The 17,777-nt window shown below is 52.5% G+C and overlaps 1 protein-coding gene across 1 annotated transcript in view; it reads left to right on the forward strand.

The window, feature by feature from the left end:
- Positions 1-367: 367 nt before the first annotated feature.
- Positions 368-17,777, forward strand: part of Flt4 (FMS-like tyrosine kinase 4) — a 43,061-nt gene continuing 25,651 nt past the window's right edge. Inside the window, exons 1-7 of the mRNA NM_008029.3 lie at positions 368-516; positions 15,334-15,430; positions 15,916-16,160; positions 16,387-16,499; positions 16,590-16,752; positions 16,945-17,084; positions 17,358-17,526. Of these exons, the coding sequence (NP_032055.1) occupies positions 459-516; positions 15,334-15,430; positions 15,916-16,160; positions 16,387-16,499; positions 16,590-16,752; positions 16,945-17,084; positions 17,358-17,526 (985 nt within the window). The 5' untranslated portion in view covers positions 368-458. The remainder of the gene's footprint in view (positions 517-15,333; positions 15,431-15,915; positions 16,161-16,386; positions 16,500-16,589; positions 16,753-16,944; positions 17,085-17,357; positions 17,527-17,777) is intronic.

The raw sequence follows: 17,777 nt of genomic DNA on the forward strand, positions 1-17,777 counted from the left end.
TTTAATGTACAGCCGTTTTAACGTTATATTCGTTGCCGCTCTGCTTATGGATGGAAGGGAAATGCAGAAAACGATACTATGCGGTTTTGTTCATTCTCCGGCGCCACAACGCGCACGGGGGACAGTGCAGTCACCTGCACTCCTCGCCCACCCGCAGTGGCCCTGGAGTTTGTGCTTGTTGATGGCTGCTTTGGAACTGGGAGCCTTTAACGTACGCAAAGTGGGCGCTCTCCCTACCCAGGCTGGATTCTCCTGGGGCAAGCTGGAAGGGACAGAGAGGGGCGAGGGGCGGGCTGAGGCTACGGTGACCCTCCTCCCCCGGAGCTCCGCCCCGGGCCGCCTCGGCTCCGCCCCCGGGCCGCTGACCGGTCCGCGCCCCGCCGGCGCCTCGGCGCGCGCTCTCACTCCCAGCCTAGAGCTGCGGCCGCGCAGGTCCCACCCGCGCCCAGGGGCCGGAGATGCAGCCGGGCGCTGCGCTGAACCTGCGCCTGTGGCTCTGCCTCGGACTCCTCCAAGGTGAGCGCCCGGGCCACAGCCCAACCTCCGCTCCCGCTTAACCACCCGGAGCCCGCTGCGCACCAGGGGCCTGTGGTGAGACCGCACCGACGGGGCGGGCGGAGGGACGGGGCAGTTTGGGAACCTAGGTATGAGGACGCCCGCTGGAACCAGGGAAGTCATGGGAGCCGGGGGCTAGGGACCGGGACCGCGGGGAGCAGGAAAGAATGGGTGAGGACTGCAGCCGGGTCACGAACAGGGTGGCGGAGCTATGACCAGGTCCCAGTCTTAAGTCTACGGTCCGGTCCGTAGTGAAATGCATCCTTACCCTGGATCCTTCGGGTTCTTACTCAGTCCCCAGGAAGTCCAGGGCTCACTGCCTCTGGGTCCCGATCCTCCAGCGTGAATCATTTCCCCATTGATCCACACCCGACCCCGCACTTGGGTGCGCACTTCCCGACGCCTTGCGTCTGCACTGAAGATCGGTAACCCGAGGTCCCCCAGAGGGCGCTCCGGACGGGCGTCTACCTTCTCCTGGGCTAGGACTGAGGACTTGGGACACTCCACCCCGCACCCCACTGTAGGAACCTTGCAAATGATCCTAGATTCAAGTTGAAACCTAAGCCGAATCTTGAGTCCCTAGTTCCAGACCGATCCACGTCGAGGTGAAGGGCCAGGGCGTCCAGGGATTTGAGGGGATCTCTGGATTAGAAAGGATAGAAGATTTGAATCATAAAGCAGAGGCTGCAAGGAGAGCCTTGGGAACAGGGAACGGAAGGTTCAAGTTTGTGTTGAGAGCTTGGCTCTGCGGTGCTGAAGAGTCTCTGGAAGCAGAGGAGCTGTGTGGAGGGGCCAGGAAGGAAGCACTGGGGATTAGGCGGGGGATGAGCCCGGCATCCGCTCAGGAGCCGCTGTCCCTGGAAACCCAAGGTGACTGGGTCATCACAGAGCCCCTGATGCTTGACGGAGACGTGCAGAAAGACCTCGGAGAGAGAAACCTGTATGTCTGTATGCCGTAGAAATTGACTTTGAATGTTTCATCTTTTATTCCCACAAGAGTATGAACCCTTTTTTACATAAGTGGGGAACGTGTAACCTCCCAATTCCTCAGGAGCCGGCAGGAAGGGAACTAATTAATGCAAGTTTTGATATTGGAGCCTCGCTCTCAGCTCGCACCCTGTAGCACCCTGTACGGTCAGACAGCGAAGCTGAGCGAGATGTGATTGAATCTGTGTAGACACTGAAGGATGACTGGCCCTTTGGCTGTTTCTTGCTCCACTGCCCCAACCCTGGATAACGCTTCTCGCCAGTGTTCAGGATATGTTTGTTAAGGGAGTGAATGTGTGGAAGAAGTAAACAGGGCTCTAGCTGGGCAAGATGGATGAGGAATGAGACTTCCCTGGGCCCAGGAGACCTCCCACATTCAGCCAAGAAAGGTATCTGAGGCTCCGGGAGGTTGCATTGGCTGGAATGTAAGCTGTACAAATTCTTTCCCCTCCCCATTGCTAGAATCCTGGGGTAAGCGGTCTGAAAGGAAGACAGGTACATTGCAGAGATGCAAGGAGCAGCAGGCAGAGGTCCGTAGAAATGAAGGAAGGTGGGAGTGCTCCCTGAAGTAGGCACCCATGACCACATGGGCTGTGAAGAGGAGAGGAGATAGTTTGATAGGGTGGCCTAGCATGGGTGGGGAATGTAGGGAGCAGGGCTGCCAATGTAAATAGAGACCAAGCCTCCCTGAGCCCTGTGCCTGGTCCCACTCACTCCTGGTGAAAACCGATCCAGGAGCTCCCAGCCTGGTGGGGGATGCTATGGCAGGAACAAATCTCTAAGTGCAGAAGATGGGGTGAATAGCTCCGTGGTAGGGTATAGAAAGAAAAAAAAATCCCTAAGAGAAGGCAAACAGGAGTAGGAGACCTGTGTGAAGCCTGGGGACCCTAAATGAAGCCCTCAAGGGCAACAGACTCACACTTTAGTCTTAGCTGTGCCCCAAAGTCCTTAAGGTCCTGAGGTCTCCTTTCCCCACTGAGCACCAGTGTCCTGCGTGTGTTCAGGGGCAGGCAGGGCGGGAGGGGCTCCTTGGACTTGAGCTTGGCTTGGTGTCCTGATCTAGTTCTATAACCCAGCAGGATCCCTGTAGAAAAGGGCAGATGACAGCTTTAATAAACTCTGTCTCGGGACTTTAGTCTGGAGGGAAGCTAGCAGGTGACACAGAGGGACTGCTGGCTTCATCTAATGATGGTCTGCCTTGCCATGGTCTACATCAAACGTGGCTGCCTATCTCTCTGATATTCCTGCTCTTAGGTATAATCCAGGTCCAAGACAGTGGGATCTACCTGTTTCTGTGGCCTTCTAGTCCTAGCTCAGAGCTCTGGGGACTGAAATGTAAGTGTCTCTCAGAAGCAGTGTAGCAAAAGGGGCCCTGATCCCTCATCAAAGCCAGGCCTGGAACAGTGTGGTGAAAAGTCTGGCAAACTTCCCAGCATGTCAGAGAGACTGTGACTCTGTGCAGCTACAGCCACACACACACATCACCTGCTCAGGATGGCAGGAAGGACAGGGGCACGACCCCATCCTGCAGGGGTTTTCCAAGTGCCAGACTGAAGTGGCATTGGATTTCTAAAGCATGAGGATGAACGTGCTCAGAGACACCCAGCTACTGCCTGTGGGCTTCACAGGAAGCCAGTTGTCACCACCACGACCCTTTACTGCAGTTTCTCATGTTGTGGTGATCCACACACACACACCCCAACCATAAAATTATTTTAGTTGCTATTTCATAGCTGTAATTTGTTACTGTTGTGAATTGTAATGTAAATATCTGATATGCAGATGGTCTTAGGAGCCCCCCCCCCCCAAAGGGGTCACAACCCACAGGTTGAGAACCACTGGTATAGCGACTTCTGGAAGGAGACTGCAGAATGTCAGTGAAGGGTATTCTGAGCAGGGTGAGGAGCACTTCACATGATACCCAGAGACAGGAATGCCAGACAGAGACAGGTGAATGGTCAGATGAGGCTAGCTAGATCTTGGGGGTGGTTGGCTAGGGAGTGACGGAAGAGCTGGCAGGAGTGACATAGATGACTGTCCAGGCGAAGCAGGGACCTACAAGTGAATTGGACATTGGGAAGTAGGAAGAGGGAGGCTGTGCCCCAGGACTCTGGCTGAAGCAAACGGGTGGGTGATAAGATCATCCGCCTGGGGAGGACCCCAGGAAGAGGAGCTAGTGTGGAGAAGCAAGGTCTCCAGGTGTTACTATCAAGTGGACTTTCTTGAAGATTCCAGTTCATGCAACCAGATCAGATAAGGAAGGAATGAAATGGGGAAACTGGAGGGCAACCACAGAGGAGGGAAGGAAGAAAGTTCTCTGCGTCTAGTTTAAGGTTTGGTGTTTTCCTCTGCCGCTCTGTTGTCTCTCCGCCGGGGCTTGGCTTTCACCCCACAGCTTTTGGGAAGTTCCTGGGAGTGAAAGGCAGTGGGGAGATGTCCCCAAAGATCCTCTTGCACTCTGTCCGGACATCTCTGATAGAGAATCAGCCAGCATGTCCCAGCCGGAGCCAGGGATTGCTGAGTTTCGGTCCTTTTCAGACACTGGCTTCCTCTGGGATCTCAGTTTTCCGGTCACACTAAGGGGACACGTCTGGGAGCAGGAAGGTGCCTGTTTGGCATTCATTGCTGGAGGAGGTTCAGAGGCTCAGGCTCAGAGCTCATGCCCTGCCCCACTGGGCGGTGCCAATAGTAGTCACGCCCCATGCCCTTGAGCCTCAGCCTGCCACCCTGTCCCTGGGCAAGCACAGGTCCTGGTGGTAAATGGGGGAGCCCCCTGCCACGTGGACGGCAAGGTCAGCAGGGGTTCATGGGAAAGGACTTGTCGGCCACAAAAGAGGACATCCTGCCTGCATTTCCCTCTTCCTGAGGCAGGAGCTGGTGGCCCCGATTTAGCAGCACTAGGGGGCCACCTCTGAGCCAGCTGGACTGTGGTGATAAAATGGCTCGTCCTGCCAGCCGATGAGCAGAGCCCTAGCCCCAGGGGTGTCCAGGGCAACTGACTGGGACAGCTGGTGAAACCACAGCCATCCCAGTGCTGGGAACTCAGCACGTGCCAGGGTCCCTTCCATCCTCTCCAGCACCCCCAACAGAGTACAGAAGCAGCCTGTACTCCCGACCCCATCCCTGACTCCTAATGTCCAGCACCTTCCAGATATTTGTCCTGATGCTTCCTCAAAGAACTTCTCTGAAACACAGATCTGACTCTCCCAGAAACCCTGAAACATAAGCTAATGGAGTAGACTCTTCCTTCGGGAATCCAAGGGCATCCGAGCCTAAGAGATACCCAGCCTGCACCCACCTAGCCCCACAAGTCCCAGTTTGCATCCACTTAGAATCACAGGCACTCAACCTACACCCACCGTATTCCTAACCCAGTACTGAGCCTTTCCTGCTTCAGATAGGCCCCTGGAGGACTACTGGGGTCCACCAGGTTGGGGGAGGGGTCTCATTCCCATCCTCTGTGTGCCCAGGAGTATGATTCCAGGCTTCCAGGAGGGCTTAGGAAGAGCCTGGCATACCAAGTTCAAAGCTTTCCTATGTGAGGTTCATATATTTTAAGTCACATGCCCAAAAGCACACATAAGTGTGTGCACGCACACGCGCACACACGCACACACTTGGTGTGTCTAGGAGTGAGCTAATACAACTCAGTATAAAATGATTTATCAAATTGCTTCACATCAAAGCATATGGAGAGCTTACTCTTGTGATATAGGCATCATTGATCCCATTTTAGAGATTTGGAAATTAAGGCCAAAAGGGTGAATGGCTCACTAGATGTTAGATGCCAGGGTGATTTGGCTATAACGAGAAAATAATAGGTGTCTGTTCCAAGGCAACATAGAGACCAAAGAGATAAAGGGCAAGTGGGGCAGTTAGGACAGCAGTGGAAAGGAGAGCAGACATTGTCACCTTGATGTCCCCAGCATGTTCCAAAGAGTGGTGGGCATTGCATTTCCCCCAGGTCTAGCTCTCTGACCTACAGTGCACACAGCATCTTCACTCTGCAAGGTACCACTTCCCTACCCTCTGCAGATGCTTACAGAATATGTATTGTTCCCCCAAAGCCAGTCAGGGGTTAATCATTTGAAAAATCCAGTTTGTCTCACAGGAACACAATGAAAAAAATTAGAAGTTTCTTAAACTAAGGAGTTTTAAGGCTGAGAAACCAAACTTTCCACGAAGCTGCAAACAAATACAGGAGGGACGGGGGGGTCCTGTGAAGAAAGCCTCAGTGGGGAAGAGGCACTGGGCTGACACCTCAAAGTAGAGGAAGAGACACAAAGATGACACAGGGAAGACACCATCTCCAAGGCTGGAGAGAGACACTGTGGGTGACTGAGAAGTCAAGAGCACCCATTTTGCACCCAAGCTGTAGTGAGGCACGAGGTCATTTCATCCAGAGAGGGAGTTGTGTTCCAGCAAGATCCCCCCTGGCCACTGGGCAGATGGGAAGATATTGGTCCAGGGCTGGTGCCCTGAGCTAGTCCAGACGACCTAGTAGACAGGAGGGAGAATAGAGAGAGGTCAGCTCTATAAGGTATCTGAACTCTGGATACAAAACTCAGTGTCAATGTGACAAGGAGAGGAGGGACTGGATGTAGAATCCCCGTCACTCTATCCTTATTGCCATCTTCCTAGGCGAGCAGGCTCTTACTCAGTCTACAAAGCCTATTTCAGCTCCAAGAGTGGGTGTGATACAGAGACCCGTTAGCTGTGGGAGATGAGAGTGGTTACCGACAACTGGTGGAACGAGCGTCATTGGGCCACCAGCCTAAGCTGAGGGAGGATGGGCAGGAGAAAGCTGGTTCTGTTTCATAAACTCCAGACGTGCATGCAAGTAATACTGACACCCATGAAGGTTGGCATAACCCTGATCCCAAAGGCAATCTGTGCCTCAGTTTCCCCTCTCCACAATGGTAATGACAGTACCTAACTGGCAAGGTGAGCATATAAATGGGAATAGGGTGTGTGAGCAGTGTGGTGCTGCCCGGGTGCACAGAAAGTGCTAAATATGCATTTGCCTTTATTGTTGTAACAGGATGTATCGGCATAAGCAGAATTTGGGGGGTCAAAGTGTGTGAACATTTTTTATTACTGCTGCGTGTGCCGCTGCGTCTCCACATCCTTGCCAACCCGAGGAAGTGCGTGTTTTCAATTCTTGATCATCAGATGAGTGGACGCTTATGTGTTCCCAGGTTCCTGTTTGTCCTGTTGATGTTAGATATGGTCTAGGCCTGAGGACTGAGGGTCCCATCAGGACAGAAATGCAGGAGAGCACTTGAGAAGGATCAGGGAGCACAGGACAGGGTTGAAGTCCCCAAGGTATGCCACTGTGCAGAGGAGATGGGGTCTGGACCTTTTTCTATGACTTCACCACCCACATCATTCTCTCTCTCTTCCATCTACCTGGTTTTCAAAGTTACATGTGGGTCAATCGTTTGCTTATAGGTCTACAAACCCTATTCACAAAAACACTCTACCTGGTCCCCATGGAGCAAACCTGTCCCTAGCACCCTCCCTGAATGCTCTGACTCAACACAGAATGACTGGCCAGCAAAGCAGCCACAGCCAAGCCCTCAGCAGAACTATAGTAGCCATGAATCAGTCACTATGTATTCTAAACTTGTAGTGGTTCTGGGAATGATTGCGGTACTTGTGGTCTGCCACTCAGTAATCTTGGGAGGAATCTGCACCTCACAAGGGGACATATGGAACTTAGAGAAGGGAAATGAAATCTGGTCCAGACCATTGTGGTGAAGAACCAGCCAGCTCCAAGCATACTCCCCACCCCACCCCCGCCCCAGGGCAGCACCTTCTACCCCAGCAGCTCCTGTCCTACATGTGAGAAATGGGACACTGATGGCAATTTGACCCTTGAGCTCAGAAGCACAGAATGTTGGCCAGCTCAGGACTCCAGGATAGAACACTCCCGCCATCTCCCTGCCAAGTTTCTGCACAGGCCCCGTGGCAGGGGATGCACAGGGGCAGCCCTAAGAGCAGTGCCCTAGAACCTGAGTTCAACCCAGCCAGCTATGTCCCCTTACATTCCACCACAACTTGTCTGTAGTCTGCAGCCAGCCATCTTTGTCCTCCTGGGCACGGCTGCCTAGAGAGTTCATGTCGGTCTAACACAGGCAAGCCTGTTTTCCAAGTCAGCTCGGGGGCAGAGCTCCTGATAGCATTCCATGTCAGTCATGCTGTACCTAGGGACTTAGAGGTGAGCTGCTAACATCTCAACCCTAGCCACTATCGCATGGCACAAGCCATCCTTAAGCTGCAGGTCAAGGCTGGGCTGCAAGTGTTACTTTGAGCCTCACTTTCAGGGAAGCTACACAAGCCTTGGAGCAGCTGTAAGTCTCCAGGTGTAGACAAGGCAGACAGAGGACATTGCCTGAAGCCAGGCAAGGGATGGGTCAGCCTGATGTGCTCAGTCAGACTGTGAAGAAATGCAAGCTTTCAGGAGATAGAGCCAGACTGAGGACATCCACAGCTCCAGATGGCCTATGGGAGCCAGGAATGGGGCCCTGAAGCAGCAATGTCCCTCTGTGCTTAGAAGTAGGCTAAAGGCCATGGAGGCTGCTGGGCACTGAGGAGTAAAACAAGTGCTCAGAGTGACAGAAAGGGACAAAGAGACATTAAGGACAAGGGTGAAGAGGAGCATCAGAGGTGTTCCTGTTGGTTGGTACCTTACTCTGTCACACCTTGGCCCATCCCAGAACCTGTGTAGCAGCTCCCCTAAAACACCTCCAGCCTGCCCTGCAAAGAAAACCAAGACTTTTTACCCTCTGAAATTCTAGCATAGTTCCTGGGCACATTTATCAAGGAGATGACCGTCCCCTGGTTCCAGACTTCTTTGTCTTATATCTCTTCCTATAGACATTCTTCATATTTTCTTTCCATCTGGGTCCACCTAGGTAGGACTATGGGACACACCCAGTCCAGGGACATCCACAGTAGAGAAAGAATCTCACTGTCTCTCAGATGTTCTTGTGTTGTGTCTTCCCTGTTTCTCCAGGAAGATGCTTTTGAAAATGTGTCTTGGCTGGGTGTGGTCGTACACGCCTCTGATCGCAGCACTTGGGAGGCTGAGGCAAGAGGATACAGAATTTATGGCTAGGATCGGCTACATGAAACCCTGTCTGAAAAGGAAAGGAGGGGGAATAGTCAGCCCTTTAAAGAGGTTTGCTAGCTGTAAACTGGGCCATCAAACTAAATAAATAGATGAACAGGAAGCAGAAGAGGAGTGAGGGAGGAAGCTTGCCCACATGGCTTCCTGCATAGGCTTTTCCATCTGAGAGGCTCACTAAGGCTTTAGATGACGGATTCAGAGGAGGGGAAGACACTTTCTGGCCTGAGCATCTTTGCCTACTGCCAAGGCTCCAAAGCAGGGATGGATCTAGACTCAGATAGACTTGGGCTGCCCTAAAACTGCTACCTGCTACCTCAGTTTCCTCATTACTGACTGGACTCAGGATCCTCCCCTCCCTCTGAGGCTCATGTGATTACTAAGTGAGATGCTATTGACCTGGCCAGTGCCAAACCCTTAATCCGCCAAAAGTCTTCCATACCACCTGCTTGGTCCTCAGCTAGATGCCAGCTTTGCCCTGGGAGTGGCTGCACTGCAGTCTCTTGAGCCTGACACCAGGGTCTCCGTGACTCAAGGCTGGAAGGTGCCCCCAGGACTGCTGACAGCACAGAGAAGAGGAGGTGTGTGCTCTGGCCTTGCTGACCCCAGCCTGGCGCCCGCCTCTACTGCTCTGCCGCAACCTTGGGGGTCAGGGCTCTGCTGGCCCCGGGAGGAAGAAGTCAATTCCCAAGTCAGGAACAGGAAGGCAGGGGGAGTGTAGCAGAGGCCAGGATGACAGTGCTTCCTGCTTCGGGAAAGGAAGGACAGCAGAGACAGACAACAGCCAGGCAGGAAGGATGCACCCTTTGTAGGGTTGCATGTGGGGGTTGGGCGGTCACGGAGCCTCTGAACACAGCAGACCTCAGGCCCAAATGGGTCCAAATGCTGAGGAATCTCAAGGTTCTCCTGACCCTTCAAACTGGGAAGCTACTTTTGCAATGGAGCAAGGTGTTACTTAGTTGCAGGCTAAATGGATACAGTGTGATCTGTTTAGCCATCTTTCCATCCATCCATCCATCCATCCATCCATCCATCCATCCATCTATCCATCCATCCATCCATCTATCCATCCATCAATACATCCATACATCCATCCTTCCAACTATGCCTTTCAATCCATCCATCTGTCTTTCCTTCCGTTTACCAGTTTACTCACACATCTATTCCCACATCAAACTGTCCTTTATCTATCTACCACCATCCAACCATCCATCTCTCCTCACCTCAGCATATCTATTCATCCACTTGTCCTGTTACTCACACATCCTTCCACGCACCCATCTACTCAGCGTGTATCTATTATACCAGGTGCTGAACTAGGCATGGAGCGGGGGTTGGGGGGATGGAAAAGAGAATTCACTTGGTCCTTGCCCATTGAAACTTATTGCTAATGGACAATGGAAGGCAGGGACAAGCAAATGTTTGCAATGCCTCATGAGGCTGACGTGGAGCCTGAAGAAGGAACTTGGGTCTTGTAAGAGTGAGGAGGTCACATCTAAGCTATGGCCTGGAGAGACACAAAGCATGAAGAGAAAACTTGCATAGATGACAGATATGGCCGTAAAGTGGGAATGAGCGTGGCACATTGCTGAACAATGCAGTGGCTGGAGGATGTGGCTATGAGGTGGGAATGGACCATGAGTGTGTGTAAAGTTGAGCGGACACCAGGTCTCTGGCAGGAAATTTCCCAGGAAGTTAGTACAAAGTCACAGAAAAAAAAAATTCAAGTGTAGACATGAGATATGACTTCATTGTGAGACACACATGTATATATCACATATATACGATGTAAGTATATATTATGAAGTTTATTTTGTGATATATATGTGTGTGTGTGTGTGTGTGTGTGTATGTGATTTTTATGTCTTTGGGTGCTTCATCTGCATGTGTCTGTGCGCCACTTGCATGTCTGGTGCCCACAGACGCCAAAACAAATCAGATCTCCTGGAATTGGCGTTGCAGATGGTTGTGACCCACCATGTGGATGCTAGGAATCAAACCTAGTCCTCTGGAAGAGTAGGCAGTGTTCTCTTAGTCACTGCGCTGTTTCTCTATCCTCTCACTGTGTGTGTGTGTGTGTGTGTGTGTGTGTGTGTGTGTGTGTGTGTGTGTGTGCACGTGTGTGTGTGTGTGTGTGTGCACGTGTGTGTGTGTGTGTGTGTGTGTGTGTGTGTGTTTTAATAACAAATTCATGGAGGAAATCTTGAGGAAGACAAAAGCAGGCCCGGGATGCTAATTAGGAGAAGGAGGCAAATGTAGCTAGTAGGACCCCAGAGGTGAGCACAGACCAGATATGTAACGCAAGGGACCTACCAGGCCTTGTGGTATATGTCCTAGAGAGAAGTGGCCATTCATGGTGCTCCTATTTGGAGACACTGAGACTCTAGAAGAAGAAGCCTTTGGTGAGGATAAAGGAGTCTAAGTCTGGCTTTAGGTGAAGAACATGAAAGTTGGAGTGTTTACAGGGCTAAATCTACTGTGCATCTGGGCTCCTTTAGCTGACTTGAGAGAAGTAGTCTGAGCTGAAGATACAGATTTCTTTGAATTCTCTGGACCTTTAGAAGAGAAAGCATAGGGAAGGGAGAGCGAAAGGAACAGGCAGCGGTAGGCAGAGGAGAAGGAAGAAGATAAGGAAAGAGTGAGGTCACAGGAGCTTGCAAGCATCCTGGGTGCCAGTGTATCTGTGGTGTGAGAGTGACTAATAGGGAGCTGCACTCCAGAGGGGCACAAGAGGGTCTGAGGGGCACTTTGGCCACAGGGGAAATATAAAAGGAAACAGTAGCCAGAAGCAAGTGGAGAATTGCTTTGTTGGATTTCTTGTATGAAGATGGGAGGTTTTCCCATAAAGACTGGCAATCAGAAGAGAAATGAATTGTGTGAGATTTAGGTCTAGGGCATTAGGGTTTGGGGCACAGAGGTGAGCTTGCTCTGAGAGCAGGTGTGGAGAAGCTGGCATGGGCTTCAGCTGTAGGGCAGTAAAGCCTCCCATCTCATGTCTTACTTGTGAACGCTGAGGGTTGAGGAGGAAGGAAAGAACATTCTGAGTCATAGTAACGAGGACCATTCGGTCTGCAAGGAGTAAAACCAACGGGACCTGACCAGTAGGAAGGGCTTCGTGAAGCAAGGCTGAGCTTCTCTGGAATGTGGTGTCCTGAAATGGAGAAGTACAGGCAGAAGGACAATTCAGGTGATAGGCTGTGAGTCTCCACTGCATCCAGACTAGGGCAGAGCCAGGAGAAGACAGAGGGCGGTGGATAATTTTGATCAAGGTGACACATTCATCAGTGGTGGATAAGGACACCTGAGCAAGAAGGAAAGGAAGAAGGAAAAGGAAGGAAACAAAGAGTAACAGGCATCCGGGGATGGTGTGATTTCGAGTGGTGACCACATCCAGGTGTGCCCCTGGAAGCTAGCGGCTGAGGGGGAGAAAGGAGAGGATTTGGATCTGAGGGAGGGGGAGTCATCCTGTGGATGTTGAAGTCATGGAGAATGGAATGAGCTGGGGCGGGAAGGAGGATGGTGAGCCAGGAGTTATAGTCAGCAGAGAATGAAAGGAAGTGACCACGCAAGAAGCTGATGACAGCTTTAGTGGGGAGAACGTGGTGCCATCAAAAGCATGAGCCTCCAGGGGTTGCTATAGGGAGGGGAAGTGGCCAAAAGGCATTCTCCATCTGGTATATGGGGTGGGTTGGAGAACCCTGCAGAGGAAGCCATGTCCTCAGTCAGGTTTCATATAAGCAGGAGGAAACAGGATGGATAATCTTAATTAGGATGAAGTCCTACTCTGGGGGATACAGTGTAGATGGGGAAGAGGCTCCTATGGGCTCCTTTGCTTCCATCATCTACCCACCCTCTCCCATTCACCCACCCATTCAACCACCCATCATCATGGATGTACCTCATCCATCTATCATCTCAATCTCCCATCCATCCCACTTATTCACAGGATGGTCCATTGTCTGTCTCGTCCTCTTTCCATCTGTTATCCACCATCTATCTTCTGGGTCTTTGTTGTGCATCTTCTATTTGGAGTTTAGAAAAATGAAAGCCACGATTAAAGCTAATTAGAGTTAATAACAGCAGGAGCCCTGAGAGGGACAAGGCGGAAGCCTGTGCGATGGTGACTGCTCCCTAGGGAAGGGAAATACTGAACTAGACTGAAGAGGGATATCCCCAGAAGGGAAGGAAATGGGAATGTCCCAGACTGCAGGACAGACTAGCTATGATTCCCTGTCCCTCATAGGCTAAAGCCAGAGGGACAAGGAGCAGCCAGCAAGTGGCCTGCCCCTCCCTCTGCTGTATTGTAGAAGCAGAAGAGCCACCGAAGAAAGCTGGGCTTCCGATTGCCACAGCTCTGAAACTGGCAATCACCAGGAGTGCACACAGATGTACATGCCCGACATTGCCGGGGGAATACCCTCTCTCCTAGATGGGACCAAGGTAGATGGGCACTGGCCCTTGTAGTTCTCTTCATATGCCACAAGCCACCTTCACCCTGATCTCACAACCCATGCCCATCACACCACCTCCTTCTGTAGCTCAGATTACAGACCACCATCCACTCAATCACCACATATGTGCCCAGCTGTCTACCTAGGATAGCCTTACTCATTTTTTCAGTGTTTAGCAGGGGTGAGAAAACCCTACTTTTACTTCAAAGTAGCTGCCTGACAGTGGTGGCACACCCCTTCAATCCCAGCACTCAGGAATCAGAAGCAGGCGGATCTCTGAGTTCAAGGCCAGCCTGGTCTACAGGGAGAGTTCCAGGACAGCCAGGGCTACACAGAGAAACCCTGCCTTGGAGAAAACAAAGCCCGGTTCCACAGAGACCCTCTTGACATCTTCTCTGATTTCCCTGGAGCTGAGCCTTCTGCAAGCTCTCTCCTCCAACAGTAAACGTCTCCTCAGGCATTCCCACGAGGTAAGGTACCTCCAGACACTTCTCACCTCAGAACCTCAGAGCGAGCTGTGTCCCATGGCCAGGGCTGCTGACTTGGGCATCAAGACCTAAGTACAAAAGGGAGACCTTGGCAGCAGTCAGAGTGGCTATCCAAGCAAACAGCTACCTTCATAGGCCAGTACTTGAGTCCAGCTGAGGCCTCAGTTTCACTGACTGAACCATGGGACTACATACTTAATAAGGTCCCAGGCAAGTCAGTCTGGGAGGTGATAGGGACAGAAGAAGGGAAATAGTTACAAATTGTGACCAGAAGAGAGAGATTGGTGGGTGTTGGCTGATGGCTGTGTTGTCTTCATGATGCTAAAATGAAACCATAGTATACGGAGTTTGTTTTCGTGGCACCATACCACTCGGTCAGGTGGCTTGTGATCCAGGTGCATAGAACCATACATAGTGGGGTACTCTGGGCTCTGCCTTTCTACCCCCACTAACTATAAGTCAAGAACCTAGAACCACAGAACTGGCTCATGAACAAACAGTCTGAGTTACTGCTCCAAACCCCAAGGGCCTAAAGAACTGGATGAGGCTACGGGCAGGAGGACAGGGACTAGGGGGCGGGGAGAGACAGGACATGGCACTGGGCCTCCAGCCACACAGTCCTCCCTTCCTGTTGTCTCAGGATGATCCTGGCAGGATGCATCTGCCAAAGTTCCAGGCTCAGACCTTCCCCAGGCCATGCTCCCCATTACCCCATCAGGATTGCACCCTGTCAAGTGCATATATATGCAATTGAGAACATCAATCAGGTATACTTGTACACGCAGCTAAAGCAGCACACACGACTCAAAGACATGCATATCTGCACACCGAGATATAAATAGATGTATTTACACTGAAGACTTCTCTTGTGCACACATGCAGACACACTTATGTGCATGGGTATGTACACACCCTACTGGGAGATGGATGGTGGGTACAGAACTACGTGAGCCACAGAGCCTTGTAGAGCAGAGAGGCCCCACCTAATCAGCCTAGCCAGGGGAGGCTGCAGGTGAGTTCACCAGCTCAAGCAGGTTCATTTGTGCATCTGGGGAGACGCACCATGAGCAGGCCTGAGGGTGTGGAAGAGACCTAGGCAGGCAAAACCCAAGGGAGGCTTAGGCAGTCAGGCAGAGGGAAAAGAAGAACCTAGAAACCATGAAGACAGGGACTGTCAGGGACCTAGGAGAGAGCAAGGCAGAGTATAGGTCTAGGATACATGAAACCGTCATAAGCAGTGGGTATAAATGTGGGATTCAGGATGGAGGGGGTCTCAGGCAGAGCTCTGGGCAGTCCACACTCTAAATCTTTTCCCCAGTCCCCACTACCCCCCATTCCCTATGAGTAAACCTGGAGGCTCCTCCTCTTCCTGCTTCCTGCCAGCAGCTCAGCTCACTTAGGGTCAAAGTTCAGGGAAGCGGTCATGGTGAGTTAGGATTGGACTCAGTCTGTGGGCAGTGATAGGGTGGTGGTGGGGACCGGTGGCCTTGACCAGAGCAAGGAACAGTTTGTGGTGGAAACTGGAAGCTGTCATGAGACCTTCGGATTGATGCTGTAGCCAAACTGCACATGGGGAGACAAGGCTGTGGAGACTGAAAGCCACTAGGCTGCCCTACCTTGAGGCAGCACCCCAGAAGGCCCAACTGTACCTGGACAGCACAGGAGCTGTCATGTGACCCCATGACGTAGCTCCTTAGTAACCGTGTCTCCCCCTCCCCCACAGGCCTGGCAAATGGTTACTCCATGACCCCTCCAACCCTGAACATCACAGAGGATTCATATGTGATTGACACCGGGGACAGCCTATCCATATCCTGCAGGTATCCTGGCTCCTCCCCACCTGGCAGTTCATGAAGGCTGCCCCAGACTAACAAGAGGTGTCTGGCTGAAGAACCAGAAGGCCACTCCTCCCCAGGACAGAGAATCCTAGAAGCTGAGAGGGAGTCCTAGAGTGTGGTCTCCCAGAAGAGGCACAGATAGACACCCTGAACTCACCTAGCCTTCTCTTCTCCTCTCCTAGTCACCTACATCCATTCCCAGTCACCTGTCACTTGCCCTAGGCCTCCTCACAGTACCAGCCATTAGCCAAGGACTATATTATCAACCTGTCATTCATAGCCCCAAGAACCAAGGCAGAGAGTCAAGGGCTCAGGGAGTGGATCTGGGGAGTGTACCCCAATCCTGGATTACTCTTCCTCGAAAAGAGATAAGGATGGGTGAAGCTCTTAGCCCTTGAAGGAGGCTCCTTGGAGGCTTGGGTAAAATCTAGGTAGGAGAGATCCTGACTTCTCCAATTCTCTGCTAGGGGACAGCACCCCCTCGAGTGGACCTGGCCAGGGGCCCAGGAGGTACTGACCACAGGTGGGAAGGACAGTGAAGACACACGGGTTGTGCATGACTGTGAAGGCACAGAAGCTAGGCCCTACTGCAAGGTGCTACTGCTGGCCCAGACTCACGCCAACAACACGGGCAGCTACCACTGCTACTACAAGTACATCAAGGCCCGGATTGAGGGCACCACAGCTGCCAGCACCTATGTGTTTGTAAGAGGTGAGGCCTATCTTGGGCAGAGTCCAGGAGGGAGTACCTGGGGCCTTCACTCCACTTCCACCCTGCTGACCCCAGGCTAGCAGGAGTGAATACGGGGCCTCACACAGAAGCAGCAGGCTGGAACTTCACCCTAACCCATGGGGCTCCCTTATACTTCCCCACCCCCAACCCTAGCCAGAGACTTCCTGAGCTGTTTCCTAACCCATCTCCTATTCCCTCTCCTCAGACTTTAAACACCCTTTCATCAACAAACCTGACACGCTCCTGGTCAACAGGAAGGACTCGATGTGGGTGCCCTGCTTGGTGTCCATTCCCGGCCTCAACATCACACTGCGCTCGGTACCACTCCCTTCCCCAGCCTGATCCCAGGACCCCACCCTCCTGTGCCATCCTTGGGAAAGGCAGCTGACCATCACTATGTCCCTCCAGCAAAGCTCAGCGCTGCACCCCGACGGGCAGGAGGTGCTGTGGGATGACCGCCGGGGCATGCGGGTGCCCACTCAACTGTTGCGCGATGCCCTGTACCTGCAGTGCGAGACCACCTGGGGTGACCAGAACTTCCTTTCCAATCTCTTCGTCGTGCACATCACAGGTAGGGGGCGCTAGTTTTATCTCCCCAGTCACTACTCTCTGTGCTCCAAGGGGAATAGGGCAGACAAAACACCTCGTCCTACTAGTTCTCAGTCACGGGGCTGTTGGTATCACAGACAGTCTTATCACCCACTGCTCTCTGCGTGTACCAGCCTATGAGGACTGTGGGAGGTGACACTGTGTGTGTCACCAGGCAATGAGCTCTATGACATCCAGCTGTACCCCAAGAAGTCAATGGAGCTGTTGGTTGGAGAGAAGCTGGTTTTGAACTGTACAGTGTGGGCTGAGTTCGACTCAGGTGTCACCTTCGACTGGGATTATCCAGGGAAGCAGGTAAGGTCGGCAGCTCTGCCAGGGTCCTCATTCCCATAGCCCTGTCTTCAGTATCACCCCTAGGAGTCACCATGTCCATGTTTCCTGTGCCTCTGTGTGGAGGGGATACAGACTCAGTAACCCAAGTGATGGATGGGGAAGTTTTCTATACCAAAGCAAGCTCTGAAGCGGGGCACCCAGAACCACTTGTGCTTGGGCAGGGGTGTGGGCCTTTGCTGGGTTAGCTCTGTCTCTGCCTGCCTGCTGACCCTGGGCTTCCCCTGGGTGCGGCAGGCAGAGCGGGCTAAGTGGGTACCTGAGCGGCGTTCCCAGCAGACCCACACAGAACTCTCCAGCATCCTGACCATCCACAATGTCAGCCAGAATGACCTGGGCCCCTATGTGTGTGAGGCCAACAATGGGATTCAGCGGTTCCGGGAAAGCACAGAGGTCATTGTGCACGGTATGACCTGGGAGGCTGAGGTCACTGTGCCCGGCATGGGATGGGATGGGTCCGGTTTCATGGAACCTGGACAACAAGGGTCTTTATGCGGTGTGGGTCAGAGGTCATGATGCACCTGAGCAGCAGGGGCCAGTCAAAAGGAAGGAAGGGCTCTGAGGGGAAGCCCTGCCCAGCTCCTACCAGCTGGACAGCGAGGCAAAGCTCCAGTCTGCAGAGGGAGAGACTGGGAAGGCCTGGTGGATGGTCAGCCC

Source organism: Mus musculus, chromosome 11, assembly GCF_000001635.26.
Source record: "Mus musculus strain C57BL/6J chromosome 11, GRCm38.p6 C57BL/6J".
Classification (NCBI taxonomy): domain Eukaryota; kingdom Metazoa; phylum Chordata; class Mammalia; order Rodentia; family Muridae; genus Mus; species Mus musculus.